Source organism: Passer montanus, unplaced genomic scaffold, assembly GCF_014805655.1.
Source record: "Passer montanus isolate IOZ18808 unplaced genomic scaffold, ASM1480565v1 scaffold139, whole genome shotgun sequence".
NCBI lineage: Eukaryota > Metazoa > Chordata > Aves > Passeriformes > Passeridae > Passer > Passer montanus.
In genome coordinates, this window is record NW_024360830.1 from 344,896 (window position 1) to 368,196 (window position 23,301).

Below are 23,301 nucleotides of genomic sequence, written 5' to 3' on the forward strand. Positions count from 1 at the left end.
TTGGCTTGTACCACTGCTGCCTAGGGCTCTGTGCTGGCATATGCAAATGTTTAGGAAGATCTAGTGGTTTAAGCTTGTGTTTGGCCTCCTTCCAGATACAAGTAAAAATTCTTGAGAAGATCATTGCATGGGATTGTTGCAGGGAGCATAATTTCTGAGAAACTTTGCAATTTCTCACTCCCTCGAAGTACTTGTCCTTTCCACTGTAGGCTCTGGCAGGTTTTTCCCAAGGGGAGGCATTTTGTCTTTTTCACTTGCAGGGCTCCCACCTCTTCAGTTCCTTCTCTGGTGGCAGATGCAGAGCTCATTCTCCTTTTTCCTACACCCACTTGGTGTCTTTCACTCCTGACTGTCCTTCCTGTTGCTCAGATGCCCTCCTGCAGACTGCTGTTGTTTTGGGGAAAATGCCCTGCTCTTCCTTGCACATATTCCCTCTGAAATCCCTCCATCACTCAGCAATTGAGTTTACCCTGGTACCTCATACTACCCAGGTGTCTCATTTGCTGAAAATGCCCTGAAAGCTCTCCTTTGAACATTTTTTTTTTACCGTTTGGGTACATTTTGAAGCCAGAATTCTGTCTTCTCACCCCAGAAATGGAGTAGAGATGAGTAAAAAGTGCAGAGTCCCACTGGCTCCACGGGGAGGATGGAAGTGCCCTGAGCTGCCTTTAGTGTGTTGAGGGGAGGATGTTAATCACAAGTGGGAGCAGGCTCAGAGAGGATTGAGTTTCTACCTGAGCAGCAAAGCTCCAAACTTTGGAAGGAGACTCCTTGATCTGTTGCTGGTGCCTTCTGGCTTGCCCGCTGTGCTGGGCAGAGCTGTGCTGAGGTTCCATCTGCCCACAATGCCGTGGTGGTTTCCTCTTCCAGCCTCTCAAAATATGATCCATGGAGTTCTCATCACCTTGCACACCTCATGCCTTGAGAGGCTGCCTAGAACAGAGTCTAGGTAGTGTTAAAGGAATAAAGTAGGGATTTATTAAAAGGCCTTCAAAGGATATTCCTTGGGCAGTACAAGAGCCTGGCCAAGGCTACACCCAAGGGGGATGATGGGTCATGAGTTTTCACACTTTTATAAGTTTTGGTCCATTTCCTTATTGGGGTTAATTGTCCAATTACAGCTGCAGGTTATGAAGTCCCATCCTCCCATATTTCTCTCCTCAGTTTGCTGTTGTTTGCACTTTTTGGGCCTGAAGCTGTAATAGTGTCCTTAGTCCTCAGGCTGAAAAAGGATTGTTTTGTGTGACTGAGCTGTGAGGAGAACCTGCTAAACTCTGTGTTAGGTTCAGAGTTATGTACCAGTGCAGTACAGAATCTGGAAAATATGAAAGCTCAAACTTAAGGCATCACACGGGTCCCTCCATGGTGTTGGACACCCATTTGTGAGCACTTTGCTGGAGAGAGATTAGATCACTCAGGAGTTCTATCTTCAGCACTCATTTGACTGCCTTGACTTCGGGTCTGGAATCACTGCCTTCAAAACATCACTGTAAAAGAACAGGGGGTTTGCCAGTTGTCCCAACACCTCAGTCAAAAATCTGAAACCTTTAATTGTTTAATCTGGCATTCCTAGCTTCATAATGACTGAAAAGGGGAAAAAAAAAAACCAACAACCTTATATTTCTATTTTTTTTCATTCCTAAACATTTGAAAAAAGTTTCTGTTTTTGGCAGAGATTTTGTGGGCTAAATTTCAGGGCAAAATACTGGGGTTTGAGTAGGGAATTCTAATGGAAAAGCTGAGCAACAAATTCACACAAGGTTCTTCTTAATTATAGAAGCCAAAAGCTCTTCCAGATGTCTGTCAGCCCTGCATGTTAGATGCTGCCATCACTGGTTTTAATAAAAGCTCATATTCAGCAAACTTTATTACTGATTTACTGTACACTGCTTAAGCCAGAAAATGTTTTTTCTCTAAAAAGAAAACAAAGACCTGATATTTTCATCAGTTGCACTCCAGCATGTCATTTACTGTGTTAAATACCAGCCCTGTTCCATTATTTGACTGTTTTCTGTAGCTTGCCGCCATTAAAACTGGAATTTCAGAAACTCTTGTCAAGAAGTCCATAGGCAAGAAATGCACATGAATAAATCAGTAAATGGTGCGTGCAAAACAGGCAAAGCCACTAACAGCACTCATACGTGACGTGTACAGCCAGCCAGGCAGTTCTGTGAAAAGTTACCTGTTTGTACATGCAACTAACGCAGACTCTAAACTAAAATGAGAGCTGAAAAAACAGGAAAATACGATGTGACTTGGTGAATTCAAAAGTGAACAGAGCAAAACCAGTAGAAAAACCATCAGGCAGAGAGTAGCTAATGAAATCCCTGAACAATGATGTAATTAAAGTGCATTAATCACTATAAAAGATCATTTCCCTTTAAACATCTGCTCCTGTTCACTTGGCAACAGCCTGGGCAGTGTCATGAATGATGGGGGTTTGGATTATGCTGAAGGGCATGTGTTATCTGAGAAACAAGGTGGAACAGCCCCAGCCTGACAGGATCTGGGGCAGCAGTGCTTGCCCTCAGCTCAGGGGTAGCCCTAAGGAAGCAAGGGGAAAAGAAATGAGATGGTGCTCAGAGTGGAAAGGAAAAGCTTGTATAAAATGGAACCCCACTTTCTCAGCCATGCAGGCAAAATTTAATTGGGTGCTATGGATTTGAATAAACTAATTCCTTAAATCCTCTGGGAAAGAGCCCCTGCTCTCCCTGCTGTTTTTCAGAGAGCCTTAGGAGCCACAGCTCGTACCTTGTTCCGCCCCACTGAGAAGCCCCACAAAATTCCCTCTGAGCCCTTTCCCTGTGGCAGGCTGGCTGTGCCAGCAGGAGAGTGCTGGCTTTTCTGGAGAAGCAGCTCTGGCACGAGTTCAGTGTGCAGAAGAAGGGTTGTGACCATCCCTTAGTGCTCTGCAGGCTGTGCTTCGGTACCAGATGGAGCAGAACTTCTGCAGTGCTGAGTGAAGCCTCTCCTGAGTGAGGGGTTGTGACCATCCCTTAGTGCCCTGCAGGCTGTGCTTCGTACCAGATGGAGCAGAACTTCTGCAGTGCTGAGTGAAGCCTCTCCTGAGTGAGGACTCATGGATTGTTGTTTCAGCTCTGGGCTGTGTCCTTTCGTAGGATTTTTTACACCTGAGGACTATTTTTTCATATCTTTGCACACATCTGCCTCCTTGTTGCATTTCCACGCCGTTGGTGGCGTGGGCACTGCTGTGGGCACAATTGGTGGCCCTGTGCTTCTGCATTTTCAGTTTGTCTGTATCTAAGGCAGGGAGGGGAGCCAGCTGTGCTCCTCTTCCAAGGACACATCTGAAGGTGGAACCCTTTGAGACCCACTAGCAGCAAAGATGCAGCTGCAGAGCAAGGCTGATTTTTATGCTGCTCTGGTTTCCTTAGCAGATCTGTAGCAGGTAGCACTTGGGGACAAAGGGAGGACACAAGTGTTGCATCCAGAGCATTTCTACCACACTGGTCATTCATAAGGTCCCCTTCATGGCACATGCTTGGGAAGCCTTTACCAGCCTCTGGACTTGAGGCTGTGTTGGTGATGAGATACCCACATGGATTTCCAAGGGGGGCAGATCCCACGTGGAGAGAGGAGGATTGGGGTTGTGGACACTACATGGTTATTTATGCCTCTTCATTTCAGCCTATTTTTGGTAGTTCTGTAGATTCACAGAGGGTTCAGTGTTCATGTTTTTTCTGTCTGGGCAGCTGTCAGGTGAGAGTGAAAATGAATTTAGTTTTGGTTTTGCTGTTTAGTTACAGATGAAATGATCTGGTTTGTGCTTGTTCTTAACAATACTTGCCCTCCCTCACAGGGACTCAGAGGCTTTATAAAAGGGATTGGGGAGGTTCAGATAAAAAGTATGTGGTTTTCTGTTTCTTAAAGCTGGTAAAGCCATACAGGGGTGTTTAAACAGAAAATCAAAACAAACCTTGGTTTCTCCCAGAAGCACATAGATTGGTATTGCAGAAGCCTGATGATTTCAGCTTCATGTGCTGCTCTCTTTAACTTTGGGATGTTTTAGATGTGGATTGTTAGCAGCCAGGTGCTGCCTGCCTAGTCCAGCTTGGGGAGGTGCCAGCTGGGAGCAGGGATGTGCCAGCTGCCTTGGCAGGCACATTCAGTGAGGAGGGAAGGGGAGCCTGAGCAAGCTGCAGCCAGGATCCACTCACCACCACTTCCCTCTCCCCCATCAGCTCCTGCTCAGGCCCTGCTCTGTCCAAGAGCAGTTATGCTTTCCCCTAATAGCCCTAATTCCACCCAGTGACTTCCAGGGAACTGAACTAAGGTTGTGCTCTGTGTGGCCATGGGCAGCAAAGAACAACACAGAATCTTGGAGTTGTCTGTTCATCGTCTGTTCTGGACTTGAACCAAAAGCTGCAAGTTTAGTCTTGGAAAATCCAAATAGGTTTCCATTGCATTGTGTGTATTTAAAAAGAAATAAAGACAATTAATTGAGAGATTTAGCTCCAGGTTTTCCTTGCCCCATGGGTTCTTCAGGTCTAGGTGCAGGCAATGGTTGCACAGGGAACAAGGGGAGAACATGATGGGAGTAAAGGTTTCAAGGAAAGCTGCCTTGCATAGAAGGAATTGTGCAGGTATCAAATGTGCCAGACCTTATTGTACTCACCCCACTGTCTTCACCAAAACTTGCAAACATAGGTGTGTGAACCTGTGCACTTAATGACATTTTGTACCCATCCAAAACACCCAACACTTCCAAGGGAAGCAAGCAGCTGAACAGGTCTGTAGCTGCAGGCAGGCACATGAATTAAAAATGGTGGTGTGTACAGGAATGGACCTATTGATTTCATACATAAGGTCTGGAATAAGAATTCTGTCCTTGTTTCTGAACTGTTTTATGTAATGCAGAGGTTGTAAGCTTTCATGGTGGTGTAGGTCATGTGCACACATGAAGAATTGTGTTTTTCTTCAGAGATTAAGGCCTAGATGTCCTTAACTTGAAGTTTTTGGTTGCATCAGAGAAGGTGGCTCGTGTCAAAGGGACTGTCCTTGTGTCACTGCCACCTAATGGCCAGGACATTGTAGTGGGGTGCCTGGTTTGGGTGTCCCCTGGAAAACTGATCCTGTCACCAGTACTAACTTTATTACCTTGTATAAGACTCCATAATGATCTTAACTGCCCTCAGCTTCATTTTCAGCCGTTCCAGTCTGTTCTGCAGCCTCACTAGACACTGGTGGGTTTATTCTTGCTTTGATGGCATATGAGAGATCTGGAATTTTGTTTTTGTGTGGCAAAATCCAGGAAGAAAGGGAAATCATTAATCAGATGGGTGTAATCTCCAAGGAAGCAAGTACTGCATTTTAATTCAGCATTTCCCTTTGATGAAAACTTTAGTGAATGTTATTATGTGGAATTTATATGAAGCCTGGGTTTAGGTAATCAGCTTTAATATTTATACTCTTAGGGAAAAAAAATTGAATCATTAGTAAGCATGCATAATTAATGAATAAATTGTATTTTTCCTTTGTTTTCCTTCAGGTATAAGGAAATGCTAGATCTAGTGATATCACCCAGTCTGACTGTAAATAGAGAGTGCCCTGACAGACTGAAGCTTAACCTTTCTCACATTTATGCCACGGCTCCAGATGACATAGAAGGTAGGCTGCTCTTCTGCTTGCTGTTTGCTGCTTTAACATAAAATATGTGAATATGTGTAACCAGAGGGAGCTGGCCACTGCAAGGCCTCTGCTTCTGGCAATTAGTTCTACAGTGAGCAACTGAGATTTTGAGGGTTTTTTTTTTGTATACTCGCCAGTTGTGGTTGAATCCTTTAGTTCCACAATGGCTTGAATGCAAATGAAATAGAAGTATTTAATATGTAAATATATATCTGTGTATAGTTGATGCCTGCATTTACAAACATGCATGTGTAGATTTCTGTTCCATTGGAGGAATTGCAGGTGTGAACTGTATTTTGTGTAGACCTGGTAGTTTTTGCTGGAGCCCCAGTGGTGATGTGAACGTGAGCCCTGGGCTTTGGTGGCTCTGCTGCTGCTGAGGTGGGACTGTGGGGGCTCCCAGGCCCAGGAATGTATTGAGCAGCCTGAAAACTCCTGCCAAAGCAGCTCTGTGCCCCAGTTTGCATCGCTCTGAGACCACTGCTGCCATCCCCAAATTGTTAGCCCTGCTGGCCTCTGCTCTGGAGTTTCACATTTGGCAGGTACCAGGAACAAATTCCTTCAGTGGCTGAGGCTCTGATGGAAATTTATCTCCTCCTTCTCCCCCCTGCCCCATCGTACTGTTCAAGTGAAGGAAACAGAAGAATGTTAAATCTGCTAAAAAAATTATTGGCAAGTGATGCAGCTGAACTAGTTCTTGCTAGTACAATCCCAGCTATTGTTTGCTGCGGTCAGGATCTGTCAGCCTTCCTGTTAGAGGGGAGGTAGGAAAAGGCACTGGCTATTATGTTTTAGTAGTATGTTTAACCCTTCATTTATAGGCTCTTGGAAGGGCCAGGGGATGTTTTGTTTGCCTGTTTGCTCAGGCATTAGGAATTGCATGGTTAAATCACGCCCATCGTGGCTGCCTATTGACAAGAGCAGTAGAAGGAATAACAGCCTAAAGGAAACATCCTTTTAAATGGTCCTGTTTGCAGAAAAGATTACAGCTAGAAATGATTTTTAGGTACATCATTTTGTAGAAGTCTTAGTGCAGGAACTGCTTTTTGTTGTGTGGTATAAATAAGAGTCAACACAGGAGCCACTGTTGGACACCACTGCCAGAGACAGCTCATGTTGATTTGTTTCTTATAGAAATATTATGGTGTTTTTTCTACAGAATGATCCCCTGTGCTACCAAGATTGTGCTCTTTCCCTTGAAAATACTTGTGGTTAATTTGAAGAACAGGAAAATACTTGTGTGTTTGACAATTCTCAGACTGACAGAGCTCTTAATGTAATAAATGCACACAAATTTATGCTCTGTATTACACATAAAGTATTAAATTTAGCAAGTCTAGTCATGGTACTTACTCATTTAGATGTCCGTGTAGCTGCCTGGCTTGTTGTTCTCATGGGTGCTTGTCATGAGATGTGCAGTTATATCAATATAATTTTCAATATAATTGAAATATTTTATATATATAATGTATAATTTGCACATTTTCCTGATCAACTTTGCCTTTTCTTGTCAGTGACAGTAGCATATTGCATATTCACACACAGTAAATTCCTACTTGGCATTCTTGGCAAACTTGTTTACTCTGTACCAAAATAAAAATTTGATGCTGTGGTGTTTTTCAAAGAGAAGAGAAATGAGGCTTGTGCTCAAACTGTTCTGCTGGTTTTTTTGATGTAAAAGCCATTAAGAATGAAAGAAATGAATTGTAAAATGTCTGTTTCTTAAGTGCAGTGCTCTTTGGTAATGAGAGACAGAAATGGTGTAGTTCTCACAGTCTGAAAATCTGATTTTCTAAACTGTTCTCTTTCAGGTAAGTCAAAGCAAATTTTTCATAGTGAGTTTGAAGGTGACTCAGGTAAGCCCAGTTTTGCTTTTAAACTCAGTCTTTTCTCTGTGGATGTGTAAGAGAATAGATATGTCTGTATAACATTATCCTTTGTCAATAATACGTGGATATTATTTTGTCAGTATTTTAAACTAAACCTGTCTGCCTGTTGCTTGGGAAATAGGTTACTGTACCACATTTTATAGGTACAGAAAACAAGGTAGGGTTGCAGGTGGGTTTTACTTTTCTAAGGTGTGGGAGTGTTGCAGGGGTTTGAAGAGTCTTTCTGGTTTTGTTTCTGTCAGTGATTAGGGTGATCCTGTTAGTGATTAGGCACGTAGAGGTTTCACCATTAATTACATAAATTAATGTTCTAAAAAAAGAATGATACCTAGTAATTAATATTTTTAGTAAGGACTCACGATGATGCAACTTTTATTGAAATTTAGTCTAAAAAGTTGCCAGATGAAGTGGCAGTGTTTTTAAAAATAGTTTGATGTAATCTCCATGTTATAGCATAAAATGATCAAGCCATGTAAAATGTTGTGAAAAAGGGATGTGTGTGAAAGAACAATTTCAAGAGAGATCTAAATCAGGAATAACAAACATTTCAGATGTGAGCATGTTGGATCTTTTTGGTCATTCTGTCCATGTTTACAGCACAAGTTACCCAAACCCAGAGAACTGTTTGCATGCATTTAGACTTTATATGCACTTGCATATTTCATTAAATGAAGAATGGTTTAAATGTTTAATTTGCCAGCTGACCAATGTCTGAACAAAGGAAGCTGTGCTGCTTTGGCCACTGGAGGTGGTGGAGAAGCCATGTGCAGTGAGTCTGGTGTGTGCATTGATGCAGCCAGGAGACACAGAGCCCGACTCAGTTGTGGCTTGTCATTATTGATGATTGTGAGAGTGTTTTGGCATTTGTAGTGCTGAATTAATGACAGCTCCAGCCAGGAACCAAGGAGCAAAGTTTGGATGGCACTGTGGAGGCAACCTGCAAAAAGTACATGGTGGTGTTTTGGTATGGCATTTTCAGTACAGCTTGCAGGTTTTAATTTAGCTTTGTTTGTTTGTTTCTTTTTTGTGTTTTCAGTTTTTAATTTGGTAAATGTAAATTTATCTCTAAAAAAAGCTGGTGGCACATTTTTCTTTGGTAATGTTACAGCACCCAGTTGTTTGGTCCATTAGAAGGCATCTTGCACATTCAACTTGTATGATAGGTTTTCTACTGATGTAATTTTTGATTGCTGGTAGTTCAATAAGGTATGCTATAGTTAACTCAAAAAATTCAAATTAACGAGATTTATGATGTTGTATTTTTAATATTTACTATTATTTGATATATTTTAATGGACATTAAAGAAAGTGAGTCATGGTCTAGGAGAGTACCAAAAAAAGCAAAAGATCAAAATGTGCAGTGAGCTTAAATCACTTCAGCAGTCATAGTATTGGCTTTTATAGCCTTTAGCATATGAGTCATTGCTTCAAAGCCCAGCTTCAAGACTGATATCAGTCCCATGAGAAGAAGAAACTGGTAGTTCAATCAACTGGTATCACTCTCAATTAAAAACTAAATCTATATTTGTTGTGAAGCAGAGAATATATTTCTTACCTACCTCAGTTTGGGAATATTAACTAAAAAATAAAAAGTATTTTGATTCCTGTATATTTTTCTCAAACCAGCAGTGGTAAAAACAATTGTATCAGTTTGGCCACAGAACAGAACACAATGAAAATCTAAGACCCTTTAATTTTGTTTTCCAGGCAGCAGCAAATCAGCACCGCAGTGTCCTCTCCATCTGTACACCACAAAGTGAGTGCTCGTGCCAAGTGCTGTAATTTAAAATCCCTGTTCTGCTGAACAGCCATTTTGTGCAGACTTCTGTCACCTTAGAAAACATCTGCCCTAAGCCCATCCACCTGTTCCCCCACACGTCTCTGGCACAGGGAAGTAGCTGGTTCTTAATCTTCTTGAATATGGAGTGAAATAAGGTTTGAGGTACTGTGAACTGTGTTTTGATACCTCTGGGTACCCAAACCTTATCAGTTTGAATATTTTTGTGTTTATGAGTAACCACAGAGGGGATGTGTTGAAATGTCTGAGGTTTCCCATCTCACTCACTTGTTCAGCAAACTCAAAATGAAACACGAAAAAACAGTGTTGATTTTATTTTATTTTTTAAACTTGCATGTATTTTGCACTGTCTTAAAGTTGCCATGCATTTAGATGGCTTAATCTGATAGTTCATAAAACAAACTTCTGCTTCAGTCCACTCAGTTCCAAAATATTCAGCATCCTGTGTTGAACGTTATTTTAGCGAGATGTCTAGAACTGTTCTGCTTGTGCTCTCGAAGATCATGTGCAGTAACTATTGCCTTAAACCCTTCTGTTTTCTTGTTCTGAATAGACATTATCCCCATTTAGTGCCAGTCCCATCCTTCCCCACGATGGCAGCCTATGGACAGGCTCAGTACAGCACGGGAATCCAGCAGGCTGCTGCCTACACTGCCTATCCCCCCCCGGGGCAGCCCTACGGAATCCCGTCCTACAGTGAGTACCCCACAGTCCTGGTGCCTGGGAGGACATCATCCTCCTGCTGCTGGAAAAATTGATTGGGAGTCCTTAAAGTTTTACACTGAATGTGTCATTTGAGTCTCAGCAACGTTGTCTTCTTAGGCTTAGAGGAAAGTTTGACTTTAAATGTTGAGTTTCCTTTGAACTATATCAGCTTTAAACCCATCAGCTCGTCATATCATGGGTTATGTTTTTGCAAACTAGGTAAGTTTGGAGCCAGTCAGTCATAGACTATGAGAAATTCAGCATCAGTAGGATGTGCCACTTAGGAGTAATAGCTCATGAGTGCTCCCATGATCCACTGTCAAGACAAAGTACAGTAAATATGATAATTATGAAAGCTACACTTTGCCATCCTCGATTCTTCATGAAGTTTCAATAACACAAGCTACTTTGAGAAAATTTCTGTGTATATTATTACAGAAGAACCAAAATGCAAAGCAGAATAAGGCATGGGTGAGATGTTGCAGAGTACCTTGGTTTTGGAAGACAGTTTGTGTTTAAATGGGCACTTACTGGCTATATGTTCAGTCAACTTTTCTAACCCCAGTCAGCTTTGTTCCCTGCTTTTTTGCACAACCTTGCCAACAGCTGTGGGGAGGCAGTGCTGGGCAGGAGCAGCTGGGGGATTCGCACAGGGAGCTAATTAAACCAGCACTCCTGCAGAGGAATGCCTGCTGAACCAAGCCTTAAGTGTCCTCAAGCTCTGCATGGCGATACTGAGCTCTTGAGGAAGCTGAAATTTCTTCCCACTCCTAAAGACCAAAGAGATGTTGCTCTCATTTAGGTATAGCTCTTTAACAGAAAACTTCGGGCTTCCTCCTTCTGGCTGCTCCCATGAGGGCTGAGTCTTGCACCATTAAAATGGCTTCATAGTTTTGTTTACACTCCTCTTTTTCTCTTGTGCTCTTAAACACCTTTGTTTACTTGGCAAATACAGTATGTCTGCCCAACAAGAAGTTTTTATACAGGCAAAGCTTTTACTGAAGGGAAATCTAGAGCAGCCTTCTAGAAGGCTGGGGAGGAGGCCTTGGCAGAGCCAAAGCTCTACCAGGATGATGAGAAGAATGTTTTGAGACCCTTTCCTGGAGCTGTTTGTGTGTTCACATCATCTGGCTGACGTCCAAGGAAAACTCTGAGCAGTTGTCCTGCTAGAGCAGGTGAAAGAGAGCCATTTGCTACTGCCTAGAGGCTTTAGGGCATACATGTGTCAGGCCCATGTGCTGCTTATAAATCCTGTGGGTGACCTCTTAGCATCCTTGAGCAGTGGTTTCCCTCCCCCAGCCTGTACACCCTCTCTAAGATGCTCAGCACAGCATATGAAAAACTCCACCTGGCTGACAACCAAGAACAATGAAGCAGTATTGTTTTTAGGCACAAAAAATAAAACTGGGCCAGTTCCTAGACAAAACAGAACATTATGTGGAAATTAATTTGGTGCTAAAGTATTTTGCTGTCTGACAACAATTTTTAGGCTTCCAAAGAGGCCCATTTGCTGAAGATTAATTGTAACTGGGGTGGGCAGGTTGAATGCTGGCCTGAGGAGTGTTGATGGAATAGAAAAGCACGGGATGTTGGGAAGAGGGGCTTCTCTGCCCCTCTTCTCTTCCTCAGCAGTGATGAAGCCCCACACTTGCACCAGAATTTGTCCCCTCATTGTCCAAAGAAACTTCCTGCCTTTCACAGTCATCTTGTTATGAGCTTGTGCTCAAAGTGCATCACAGTTCTTCTCACCTAAAGCTATAATAAGTGATTTTCATTAGAGAAAACATTATCTGGGAGAGCTTACTCCAAACCTGAGCAAGCACAGACTTGCTGCTTCTAGTTAAGCTGGAAATGAGCATGTTTGGGGTAAGACACCTGAATTCAACTTGTCTACAAGTGCTAAAAGATGAGAACAGCATGGAGAGTGTGTAAATCCAATTCCCGAACATCAGCAGGATCTTTTTTTTTAATCCCAGCACCCAGGGAGTGTCCATTGGCCATCTTTTGTTGTGCAAATAGGATGCAAAAGAGGGAAGGATCACGCCCAAAGGGTTCATAATATGTTGCACCTTTGAGCTGTTTATTTTAATAATACAGCTGTACAATCTCAGCAGCATCTCAGAATAAAATATCAACTCCTTTCATTACCAGCAAGGGTTTCATCTTGCAATGTTTAATTCAACTATTGCTGTTCCTCCTGTAAATTGTCAGTTTAATTGCCTGGTTTTAGAAATGAAAAGATTTTTGTGGCTTCAGGGCTTACCTATTGTTCCTGAACTGTATGTTATATCCAACTGAGTAGATGATAACTCTCCTGTAGCACTTACCAATAAATGTTTTGATACCAAAGCTGAAAATACAATGCAAGTAAAAAATAACTCTTTTGAGAACAGAAATCTTGAGGTTATTTTGCTGAAGGTCCTGTTCCATTGTTAATCATTGCTTGCATCTGATTACACTTAAGGAAGTTTGTGTGTCAGTGAGTTTCTTCAATTCTTCAGAAATTGTTTTTGAAAGCAGTATTATTCATGGTTGTTTACCCATCTTAGCAAAAGTGCATTTGGTTGTGGATGTATGATGTAGCTGACTCAAATAAATTAATAAATCACAAATAAATTTGGGATGAATTTGTTTGGCTGTTAGGAGACCTGTTTGGGTAATGCAAATAATGAAACACACGCACACACATCTATATCTATCTATATCTATATCTATATCTATATCTATATCTATATCTATATCTATATCTATATCTCTATCATCTATATCATCTATATTATCTATATCTATATCTATGTATCTATATTATATGTGTGTGTGTTCATTATATTTTTATATATATATCTATATCACATACACTATTAGATATAGAGAGAGAGACAGATATCTCTAATAGGTATATGTGTGTGAAAGAAAGTGTAAAAAAATAGAGCTTATTAGGTTAAAATCCAGCTGAAAAATCATTAATTCCTACACTTGCTTTTTGTCCATCTTTACATGGCGAGCACTCACGTTTTCTCTTGGCTCCCAAAGGCATTAAGACAGAGGACAGCCTGAGCCACTCCCCAGGGCAGAGTGGCTTTCTCAGCTACGGCTCCGGCTTCAGCGCGCCCGCGGCGGGGCAGGCGCCCTACACCTACCAGATGCACGGTGAGTGGTCAGGGCTGGGCACTGGCAGGGTCACCTGGGCACTCACAGGGTCACCTGGGGCACTCCCTGCCCCGTGCTGGACCCATTCTCCTCCTGCAAGTGCTGTGGAAAGATTCTTGGTGCAGGCGGTCAGCGCAGGGAAGGAGGTGAAGTCTCTGCTTGATCTGTTTTGCTCATCAAGGCATTGATTTCTGGCTGAGGGACTGGATTCAACAGTGTTATGCCCTAGCAGAATTTCATCTGTGATCAATATGAGCTTTGTCTTTCTGCAGAAACCGTGTTTTCTTTCTCATAATTAGTTCTATGACTGCATACCTGGGATTGTTGTGTTGGTGTGAGTTCCTGCATTCTGATGGAAGCAAAACAAAGGTGGTTTTACACTTCATGCAAGCAGTCCTGTCAGTATTATGCTTCTTTCTGCCTTATGCTGACCTGAACAAACTGCTCTGTGCTTAAACTGCTGCATATTCTCCCTACTAGTATTTATCTAACAGCCTGATACTTTGATACTAAGAAAAATGAGAGTGACTCTGCTTGAGGGGAGACAAATGAACACGAGGATGAAGCTCTGCCTTGGCTTTCTTCATCCCTCTGAGATTTTCCAAGGGGTGGAAAACCAAAGAGGAACTGCATGGCATTCCCAAACTTTTATAGAAGCTGTTGAAGGGGAGAGAGATCACGTTGCTTTTTGATATTGTTGAGGGTTTTATGCAAAAGGCCCTATTATACTTAGCTGTTCCCATTGCAAAACTGTCTTTTAATTATTTTAATTCTTCTCAATCCTGAAAGAGAAAGGTGAGCATACACATCCACTTTTATTTTAAGTCTGAGACCAACTAAAATCCTAAACAGTAATGAAAACAGAGAAAAGTTTTATTCCAGGTATGATCTAAGAAAGCTGAAGACTAAGAGTTGGCCCTTGGCTGAGACTCCTCGTTTTGTTAGAGCATGTTATCTCTAACACTGAGGTGGTTTTTGGGGCTTGAATACCTCATAGTACATGCTGAAGACACATGTGTTGGATGTGGCAAAAAAAAAAAAGGAAGTCTGTGGGATTGGGGTTTTTGTCACCTGGATTCCTACGGGTTTCACCTGCCTACTTCCACTTGTGCTCTTTTGAGAGGGCAGACTCTTGACTTTATTAGGACTGAGGTTTTTAAGGTGTCCCCATTGTCAAGAGGTTTAAACAAGCAAATTTTGTGCATCTACATGCACAAAATGACTTGAAAATGATTTGCAAGCCATGATTTGTAGCAGTGACACAGCCATGAGTTGTACCAAGACAGGCTGAGGAGAGCTGTGTGTGTGAGCATGAAGCTGCCCTACGGCCATTGCTGTGCTATTAGGTAAAATCCCTTCTTTTCACATATTTATTCCAAGGAGATCCTTCCAGCCAGCTCAGTAAGCCTTTAACACACAAGAACACAGTTTCTGCAAGTGGCAGGTGCTTTCTCCAAGGCACAGGGAGCAGGAGTAAATGTGTCTCCCTGTAAACAAATATTTCCACCCTTCCTCTGCTGGCTTGTGAGAGGAGGAGGCTGAAGCTCCCTGACTGTATGGTTTATTTACCTTGCTGAGTGCTAGTGAAAGGTTTGAGTGAGGAGCCAGGAGCCTTCCTGTGCTGAGTGCTACTGAGGAATGTGGGCTCAGGGCTTTCCCACGCCGCAGCACTTGGGGGTGGGGAGGGGATGGCTGCCTGTGCCACCCTGCCCCAGGGCTTTGCTGGTGATGGGCTAAACCAGCTGAAAAGGACAAACTTTTGTCGTTATGTTTTTATTAAAAATTTCAGGGGGACTTTCAGAGTCAAGTTTCTAACTCCCAGTTCAAGGACAAAATGTTTTTTACATCATGGGGGAAGAGAGATCATGAAAAGGGTGATGGTCAGGGGCTCAGCAAGAAAAGGTACCTCCAACTGCTGCTCAGTTTTCTATTATCAAGTGCAAGGAAAAGAATTTCTTTTTTTAATCTATTCTCTGCAAGTATTGTAAAGAGTTAATAGCTCAGGTACATAAGTGAAGCAAGTTTGTATTGTTTGCCTCCGCTGAGGACCAGCTCCCAGAGCAACATGATGATCTCATCTGTGGGTGAGGGTGGGTGGGCAGATTGTTCAGCCCTTGTTTTGCCTCCTCACTGTCCCCTCAGAGTTACAGCAGCAAATAAGTGCCCACTGTAGGTGTTACACCACTCACCAAGGAACAGACAGCCTCTTGGGTGACAGATTTGTGTCTCACAGGCTCTAGGACAAATGCTGTCCTTCAGTAGGTGCCAGCATGGCTGGTGCTGGGTTGTTCCCTCTGGTGTTTGTTTGGCAGCAGCCCTGGCAGCCTGGGGTGCCTGTGAGCAGGAAATGGTACCTCTGAGGCCACATTCTGCTCCCTGTTCAGGTCTGTTTGTTTGCAGCACAAACACAGGTGATGCAGGTGTAAAGGGGCAGCATTCAGCTTTTCATCCTGAACTCCAGCTGTCAGTTGTATCCTGGTCCTTGAGCAAGGACAGGATCCACTAAAGAGCGAGAATGAAGATGTAACATCCTTTTGGTCAGTAAGTAGTAAAGAAAAAGAGCTATTTTACAGCCAGCCAGAAGGGGAAATCTATTTTCATGCTTCCCTAGCATGAAACTAAATTGATTGTAGAAGAGTTTGTTAGCCAAATAGCTAATGCAATGTGTCACACATATATACAAATGTAGAAGATGAGATTAGCAAATTCCATAGCTCATAAAAATGACAAAAAAACATATTGCAAAGGTGCTGTGGATTAAAATAAATATTTTATTGCCAAGTAACAGTGGATATCATCAGGTTTCAAGTAAAATTCAGACTGAAATCTGGTATTCATATATTTGCTCTGAAGGAGTGACTTTTTTCCTCTCTTCTTGTTCTTTTTAACCTGTGCTGTGTACAGGGTTGTTCCATGTCATTACTACATTTAGAAAATTATTTGTTTCGTAATCAAGAGATCTGAAATATGCATGTGGCCAGTCTGGGGATGTCACTCACTTTTAGAGTCATTAATCTGGAGAGGAGGTAACAGCTTGCATTAGGTTTTTGCCTTTAAAGTGGTAAATTTGTCATGCTGGGAAAGAAATGTTTCTTCAAAGTCCATTTCATTTCTTAATCAATCCTCATGTAAGTGTTCAAGCAGCACCAAATCACCAAACACCCTGGGCTTGATAATAGATATATATCTTTGCTTTTTTTACACATTTTTCTAAGTTTACATTTTCTGAAAATTTAGCCATTCGGTGATTTGCTCAGACTTCTGGTAAAATTATTATTCAATGATAAAAATTGAACATGAGACACAAAGATTATCTTCCAGTTCTGCCCCCAAAAACTTACTGTCTTAACTGGCAGCTGAGGAAACTGCTTGTTGCTGAGGGTGGGGGAGAAATCTTTGGAATATAAGGAACTTAGCATTTAGTGAGCTATGTAAAATACAAAGAGAAAATTGTGCCAGCACATTAGCTAGCCCAGAAACCCATCAGCTCTGCAGAGAGTGCAATAACAGCCAGCTTGTAGAGCATTTCCTGTGGCTGCAAGAGCATGTGCTACCCCTTGATTGCACATTAGGCCATCTCTTCTCAGCTTGTCATTAATTCCTAGACAATGCCTTGCTCTTCAGCTATAATTGCTGAAATGACAGCTGGCATGAAACTATGGAGTTGCACAACAGTTAAAACTGTGGCCAAAGACCACTGTGGATGCTGTTGTTGGGCAGGAAAAGATTTGACTGCTTTTTTGGGGTTTTTTAATATCCAAATCTATCTACCCACAAAATACTTTTTACATTACAAAGGAAAAATCAGTTATGTAACTGGGATAACTTTCCTTTGCCAAGGAATTGCAGAACAGTGTTGAGCTTGGGACAGACATAAATTTGGGACCAAAGACCTATGCAGTGAAATTCTTTGCTACTGCTGAACATTTATTTTCTTTGCAGAGCCCTTCTGATGAGCTGTGAACTAGTAAATGAATAGAAATTAGCATTTCTTTTGTGCAACACTGATTTAAAATGGATTAAAATGGATTATATATATATAGCTTATGTTTGTGGAATGAATTGGTTATGAATTGTTCTCCTGGCCTGAGAACAAGTAAAATCTGCATAATTAATCAATTAAAATGTTTTCTTATGCTGAAAACATTTTTACCCTTGTTGATATCTGGATAATCTAGACAAATTTTTTTTTCCAAGAGATGCCAGAATTTCTTGCAATTGTGTGCCAATTTGTGTGTTAAAAATTCAATAGGAGGTCATAAATACCAATTTGGTGTGAACAGTTACCTCTGCCTGCATGAATTTTGCAAAGGAAGTCCGTGTTTAGTTTTAAACTTGATTCTTGAAGTACTTGGTGATGAAAATAGTGATGAAATTTCAATCTACACCTGAGAAATGTGGATCACACTTTGGCATCCAGATCGTGAATCCACGTGAAGTCCCAAAAATAAAGGAAAGTGAGAGCATGTTCTCAGCAGACTGTCACTCAGATGCCTTAGATTGATAAAATGAAAACCTCAGTAGAAAAGGAGCAGCCTCTTTCAAAAGCTTCTGCTTGGCAGCTGGTTTGCATTAATTGCAGTCTCAAAGTGTGGCAGTAGAGTTGTGCTCCACTCCGTGGTGGGTTCAGCAGGGAGAGGCCTCTCTTCAGGAGGGGTCAGACCTCACTTTTTGCAGTGTAAATACAAGGCTCCTCAGAATAACAGCACAGTCTCCCTTTCAAAGATTTTTAAACACCAGGGGCTGACTGTGCTCCATTTACTTTGTTTTAAAAGGAGCTGATTTCTAGGAGAGGGGAAGTCCGTGGGAGAGGCAGAGGTGTTGACAGTGATGCACTGTAGGCTGCAAGGACCTGTGCTACTGCTGCCCAAGGGGAAAGCTCTGCTCCACCTCTTGCCATTTAATGGAAATTAAATATTAACTGGTACAGTCAAAACAGGAATCTTCTCTGAGGCAGAGCTTTTATTTTGGAGGTGTTTGTGTCTCCTTGAGAGTTTTGTGTGACTTTGTCGTCAGGACTGCAGAGGTGGCACTGGGGAGATGGGAGCAGCTCTGTCAGAGAGAAGCAGTAAAAGGTAGGGGCTGTAGTAAAGGGAAAATAAGGAAAATACAGAGAAGAGTTTGTGTGGTGAGAAAGGGGGAATCTACAGAGAAGAAAGAAGTGACATTTCCCTAACATGCTGCTTGACTGTCTTGGGAGCATTGGTGGAAGTCAGATAGAAATCTCAAAATGTGGATTAGTGAGCAAAATCAACACAGAAAACAGAGAGATGTTTGGATGTCATAGAGACTTCTCTATGGATTTTATTTTCAATGCTTCTGTAGGATATTAAAAAATCCAAAAACATAGGATAGTAACAGCTTGGGAAATCATGAACTTGGCCTTGATTATTCAGCTTACAGTGCAATTGGCAAAGAATATGCTAAAATGTTATGGAAGCTTCACTGAATAATTGATTCAGTATACCTAATGATTTTGAAAATGTCTAGAAGGCAATGGAAGAACTAGTGTAAAATTACATATAAGAATGTGTATCAAGAAACATCATACCTGCACAGATAAGCATTTGAAAGTTAGGAAACATCAGATTCATGATGCTGTGCATTACTGGTACTGCTTTTGTTGTATCTCATCTCCAAGCACTGTGTGAGGTAATGCTTGGTAGAAAAAGCAGAATTCAGTCACTGCATGAGAGACTGGGATGATGTTTGTGGACAAGTTCAGCCTGACCCTGCTTGAGTCAGCACAGGCTGTGCAGCTCAGGAGTTTCTGAACTGCTCTGGCAGTGGATAACACTCTGGCATGGGCCTTTTTATATGTAGCTTGGATGCCCCTTCTGTTTATATTGGCAGGATTTAAACACTGACATTCTGCACTGCAGCACTGTGACCTCTAGAACTGTGAGAATACCTGCACTGTCTGAAGTGGAGCCCACAAATTAAAAGAGGAGGATGAAAATTTGACTTAGAAAGTCTGTAACTGGCAGAAGTCATTACCAGGACAAAGATCACTCTCCTGTTGTCAAGTTTCTTACATTTTTCTCTGTTATGGCTCTTCTCCTGGAGTCTCTGCAGTACTGAAGTGCATGGAGGCTGGAAAAGCCTCAGGACTCAGCTGAGACTTAAAGGGATCCTAAGGAATGGGTCAGAGTAGAGATGAGCTGACCAGCTCCCTCTTTTCCACTGGTATTTGGAGATTCAATTTGCTCTAGAGGAAGAGAATTGCTAAATAACAGCTGTGCTGACCGGGCAAGTTTTTATCCCCAATGGCATGACAGTAGATGTGACAAGGCTACTTACATTTAAATGCTGACCTGGGAACTGGAAGTCCATGGCCACTAATTAGCATAGGAGTTGGCAAATCCAGATTTCCTTTATCATGTCTTGTTATTCATCAGTGAAAGATTGTGTCCAGGATAAAACTGCAGCTGGGGGAATCTTTATTCTTTGGTGTCCATGGAGTCACCCATATGAAGTCAGTTTTGCTGGTTGTTATTTTTCAACAAGAAAGAATCTACATCCTTGCTGTAAGGATGTTCACGTTTTGGACCAAAACATTTCCTTGGGATTTGTTTTTGAAGACATTTCAGTGTGATTTCCTTCTATAGCTGTAGCATTGTTAGATAGAAGTGGTTAAAAACACTTCCTCAGAGTACAGTAAAATCTAAGTGCTTTCCCATGGTTCAAATCCTGAGTAACTGTAAACCATCCCAGCACTTTCACACCATTGTTGATCTGGATTGAGCTATACAGATGACCAAGCTCAAAAGGATGGTAAAAGCCAGGCTCTTAAAGCTGCTTTGGTCATCACTTACTAAAGCTCTTTGAGGCTCTGTGGTTTGAGTGCTCCCAGGAGCAGGGGAAGAGCTTTGACTCAGAAAAGCTGAGCTGTGAAATGTTTTATATCATTCAGAGTGCCCTCAAACACCTGGTCAGGGTGACAGGGCTGCATGGGATTGTGACGGGAGACAAATGGACTTATTTAGAATGGGTTTTGTATCTGAGAGTATCATCTGCAGGAGGTGTTCAAATGCTTTTGGGAGCAATGTCCTTTACCAGACACTGCCGATGTCAAGTGGTGTAACACTGTACAATAATGCTTTTCATCTAGGTTAATGCAGTGTGCTCTTCCCTGCACTGTCTGAGCCCTTCCAGACAGAAATACAAGACTTTTTGGAGAAGGGTTCATTACACCTAATGGCAAACAGTTGAGCAATCTGCTGCAAAGTACATATGGGTTGAGTTTTTCTTCTCCTTTAACAGGTTGGATAGTCTTGAAATGCCTCCACAGCTGACAAACATGCAAGGTTTTATGAGTCTTCTTGCCCAGTAAATGCAGGCAGATGTTGTAGGATTTGGAACCTTACAAGGCACTAGAGTATAGCTGGTGGGAGGTAATTTTGATGAGTGCTTAACCTCTCAGTAAAAGTGTAGCAGCTTGGAGAAGGCAGTATTTACTGCAGGAAACATTAGCTTGTCAGGGAGCTAAAGCACTGCAAAGAACCCCTCTGAATGACCATGGAAGACTTCAGGCAGATGTTCAAAGCACAGAGCAAAGCACGCTGTGCAGGGAGGAGGACTGGGGCCTTTGCCTTCATCACCCACAGCCAGCAGTGCTTCCTGCAGGAAAACAGCCTGATGATGTCAGAGTGCACAGGCCATTGTGTGCAGCCTTGTAAAACACCATGCAATTCAGCTGACCCCTGCAGGCATTTATTTTATTAGTCCTAAATGGTCCTAAATCCTTTGAGGGAACTCTCTGTGGAACCATTGTGCGTTTCATCTAAGAGTTAGAGGAAATGCTTAGGTCTGAGCTTCCTCATTCTGCTTTTTGGGATTTAAATCATGACCCAAACATACTCAGAAATGCCTGTGCTAGCCACTCTCAGTGTTGCATCTTTTCAGTGTTCCTGGGCTCACAGCTGGCTGCCCAGAGAGCTGTGGTAAACACTGAAGCTGTCCAGCTGTGTTGAACCTGGCCATCTCCTCCTCTGACTGTTGGCTGTTTCATTGAATGTTGGAAGTGCAAACCATCTGTTCTTCTAAATATAGCAGTTTATTCTCTTTTGAGCAGTACAGGAGGCTTGGAGAACATCTCCCTGTTGCCAGGGCCCCTCTGACTTGTGAAAGACAAGGACACAAACCTGATTTTCAAAGCTTGCTGTGGTTTTGATCTGAGCTACACCACAGGCCCATCCTGTCTTCATAATCTCCACTCCCTAAGACACCAGTAGTCCTGTATCATTCTGTGCATTCATGAGCTGAAAAAAATTATTTTTTTTAGCAATGCCAGCGCTTAGTTGTGAATACACTGAAAATAACCACGAATATTCCTTTCTTTTCTTTACTTGCTCATACCTGGCAAGGAGGGGAAGAAATGTGGCCTGTACTGCAGTGACTGAAAGACAGATGTAGAGGGTGAGAAGCTGGTATGAAAGTTTTTGCAGGCCAGATCACGCACCATTGAAATGATCATTGACCATGGCATAGGCTTTTTGGGAATGCTCAAATTAAAATGGGAATGAGGGGAAAATAGCAAATGAAATCCATCTGTTTGAGAGCAGGAATAGAACATTAATCAGCTCACAAAGAGTTTTTCTGTACATGTTGCCCTTGGACACTCACAGAGAGAAGGGCCACATCTACTTATCAAGGGAAAATTGTGGCACTGGCTCTGCCTGGCATGTGGATGCCTTTCATGCGGTGACTTTCCATGGGAGTGTGTTTGTGATAGAAATACTTCACAGGAGCACTTACAGTGCCACACATCTGAAGAGCTGTTCTGCTTCAGAGTTCAGATTGTTTTATTATGAGCTAAATGTTCTTTAAGCTACCTGTGAATGAGGGCATTGTGACATTTAGCAACTGGCTTGATTGAACACAGATGTGAGCCATATTCCATATGGAGAAGATCCAAAGGGGGAGATCCTGGGCTTGTTTCTGATTTGCAGGGAGTTTGGATGCAATTACTTGGCATTGAGCTACCAAGATAGATGGAAACAAATCGCTTGCTCCCACCTCTACAGTATTGCAAATGTAAAACCAGTTTGAGTGTGTGTTGTCTTTAGAGGTCCGTGGAAAAAAGCCAATATATGTGAAAGCAAAAGTCCTGTAGAAATAGGCAGAAAAGAGAGGGGTCCAGGCATTCATGTACATTGCTTTACCAAGGGACTTCCTAGAAGTGCCCCTTTCCACATAGCACCACTTTCAAACTTCATTCCAATCTTCCTCTGAATATTACAAGAAGTGCTATTACCTGGGAAAGTGTTTGAGGGGAAAAATGGTTACATGGGAAATAGGGCTAATTTGCAATATCTGTTGATAATTTTCCAGTTTCTTGAGTGTAAAATTTACTGATGCAAAACTGAAATTGCACCTGGCAGAATTAATTTTGTTGTGGAAGTGTTTATTTCCTACCAACAGCTTACTGAGGAAAAGCAAACATTTGGGGCTGGTTCTGGTATGTGTTCTGAACTGCTGAACTCTACAAGGCTGCTCACAGAAATTGTGACCTGCAGGCCTCATTCTCTGTTTATGGAGAGAGGGGGTTTATCTCTGGCTCCACTGCCTGTGGCACTTGTTTGTTTTCCTGCCATTTGAGCTGAGGGTGCATCATTGAAAACGTGGTCTCTCCAGTCTGCCCTGCGAAGTGGAACAGGGTCTGAGCTATAATAGTTCCCCAAGACAAATATTGCTGAACCTGAATCTTTAAAAATTTTCTTTTCCACGCAGATAATTGGGGGTTTTTTCCCTTCTTTTCATCTTTGTTCAGCTAGGAAGAAATTCCAAGTATTTACTGATTTTGGTTATCCCCAGTGTCCTTATCTGTAATTATTCTGCTGTAACACTGAGCTGCCAAGACATCCTGAGCTTAGCAGCTCTCAAGGTGTGCTGTGGGGAGGACATTCAAATCTCTGAATGCACTGCTGGAGGGCAAGGAAAAAGGTTGTGTTTGATCTCAGTTAGACAAACAATGCTGAGATGGTAGTGCTCCTTGGTCAGGATACAATGACAGGAGCCAGAAGAAGAGAAAAACCTGAGCTGACATGTTGAACTTCAGTTTATAGGGAATAGCAGTCTTCAGCACTTCCACAAATATTTAAGCATGTG

At 42.2% G+C, this 23,301-nt stretch overlaps 1 protein-coding gene across 7 annotated transcripts in view; it reads left to right on the forward strand.

The window, feature by feature from the left end:
* EYA2 (EYA transcriptional coactivator and phosphatase 2) overlaps window positions 1–23,301 on the forward strand; it is an 89,750-nt gene that overhangs the window by 33,763 nt on the left and 32,686 nt on the right. For 5 of the 7 annotated variants that reach the window (XM_039699814.1, XM_039699815.1, XM_039699817.1 and 2 more), the window contains exons 2-5: window positions 5,510–5,628; window positions 9,246–9,294; window positions 9,890–10,032; window positions 13,075–13,191. In XM_039699814.1, coding sequence (XP_039555748.1) covers window positions 5,520–5,628; window positions 9,246–9,294; window positions 9,890–10,032; window positions 13,075–13,191 — 418 coding nt within the window. In that variant the 5' untranslated portion in view covers window positions 5,510–5,519. Of the gene's footprint in view, window positions 1–5,509; window positions 5,629–7,460; window positions 7,506–9,245; window positions 9,295–9,889; window positions 10,033–13,074; window positions 13,192–23,301 lie in introns of those variants that run through there. The other 2 variants (XM_039699819.1, XM_039699818.1) reach the window with 2 other exon arrangements.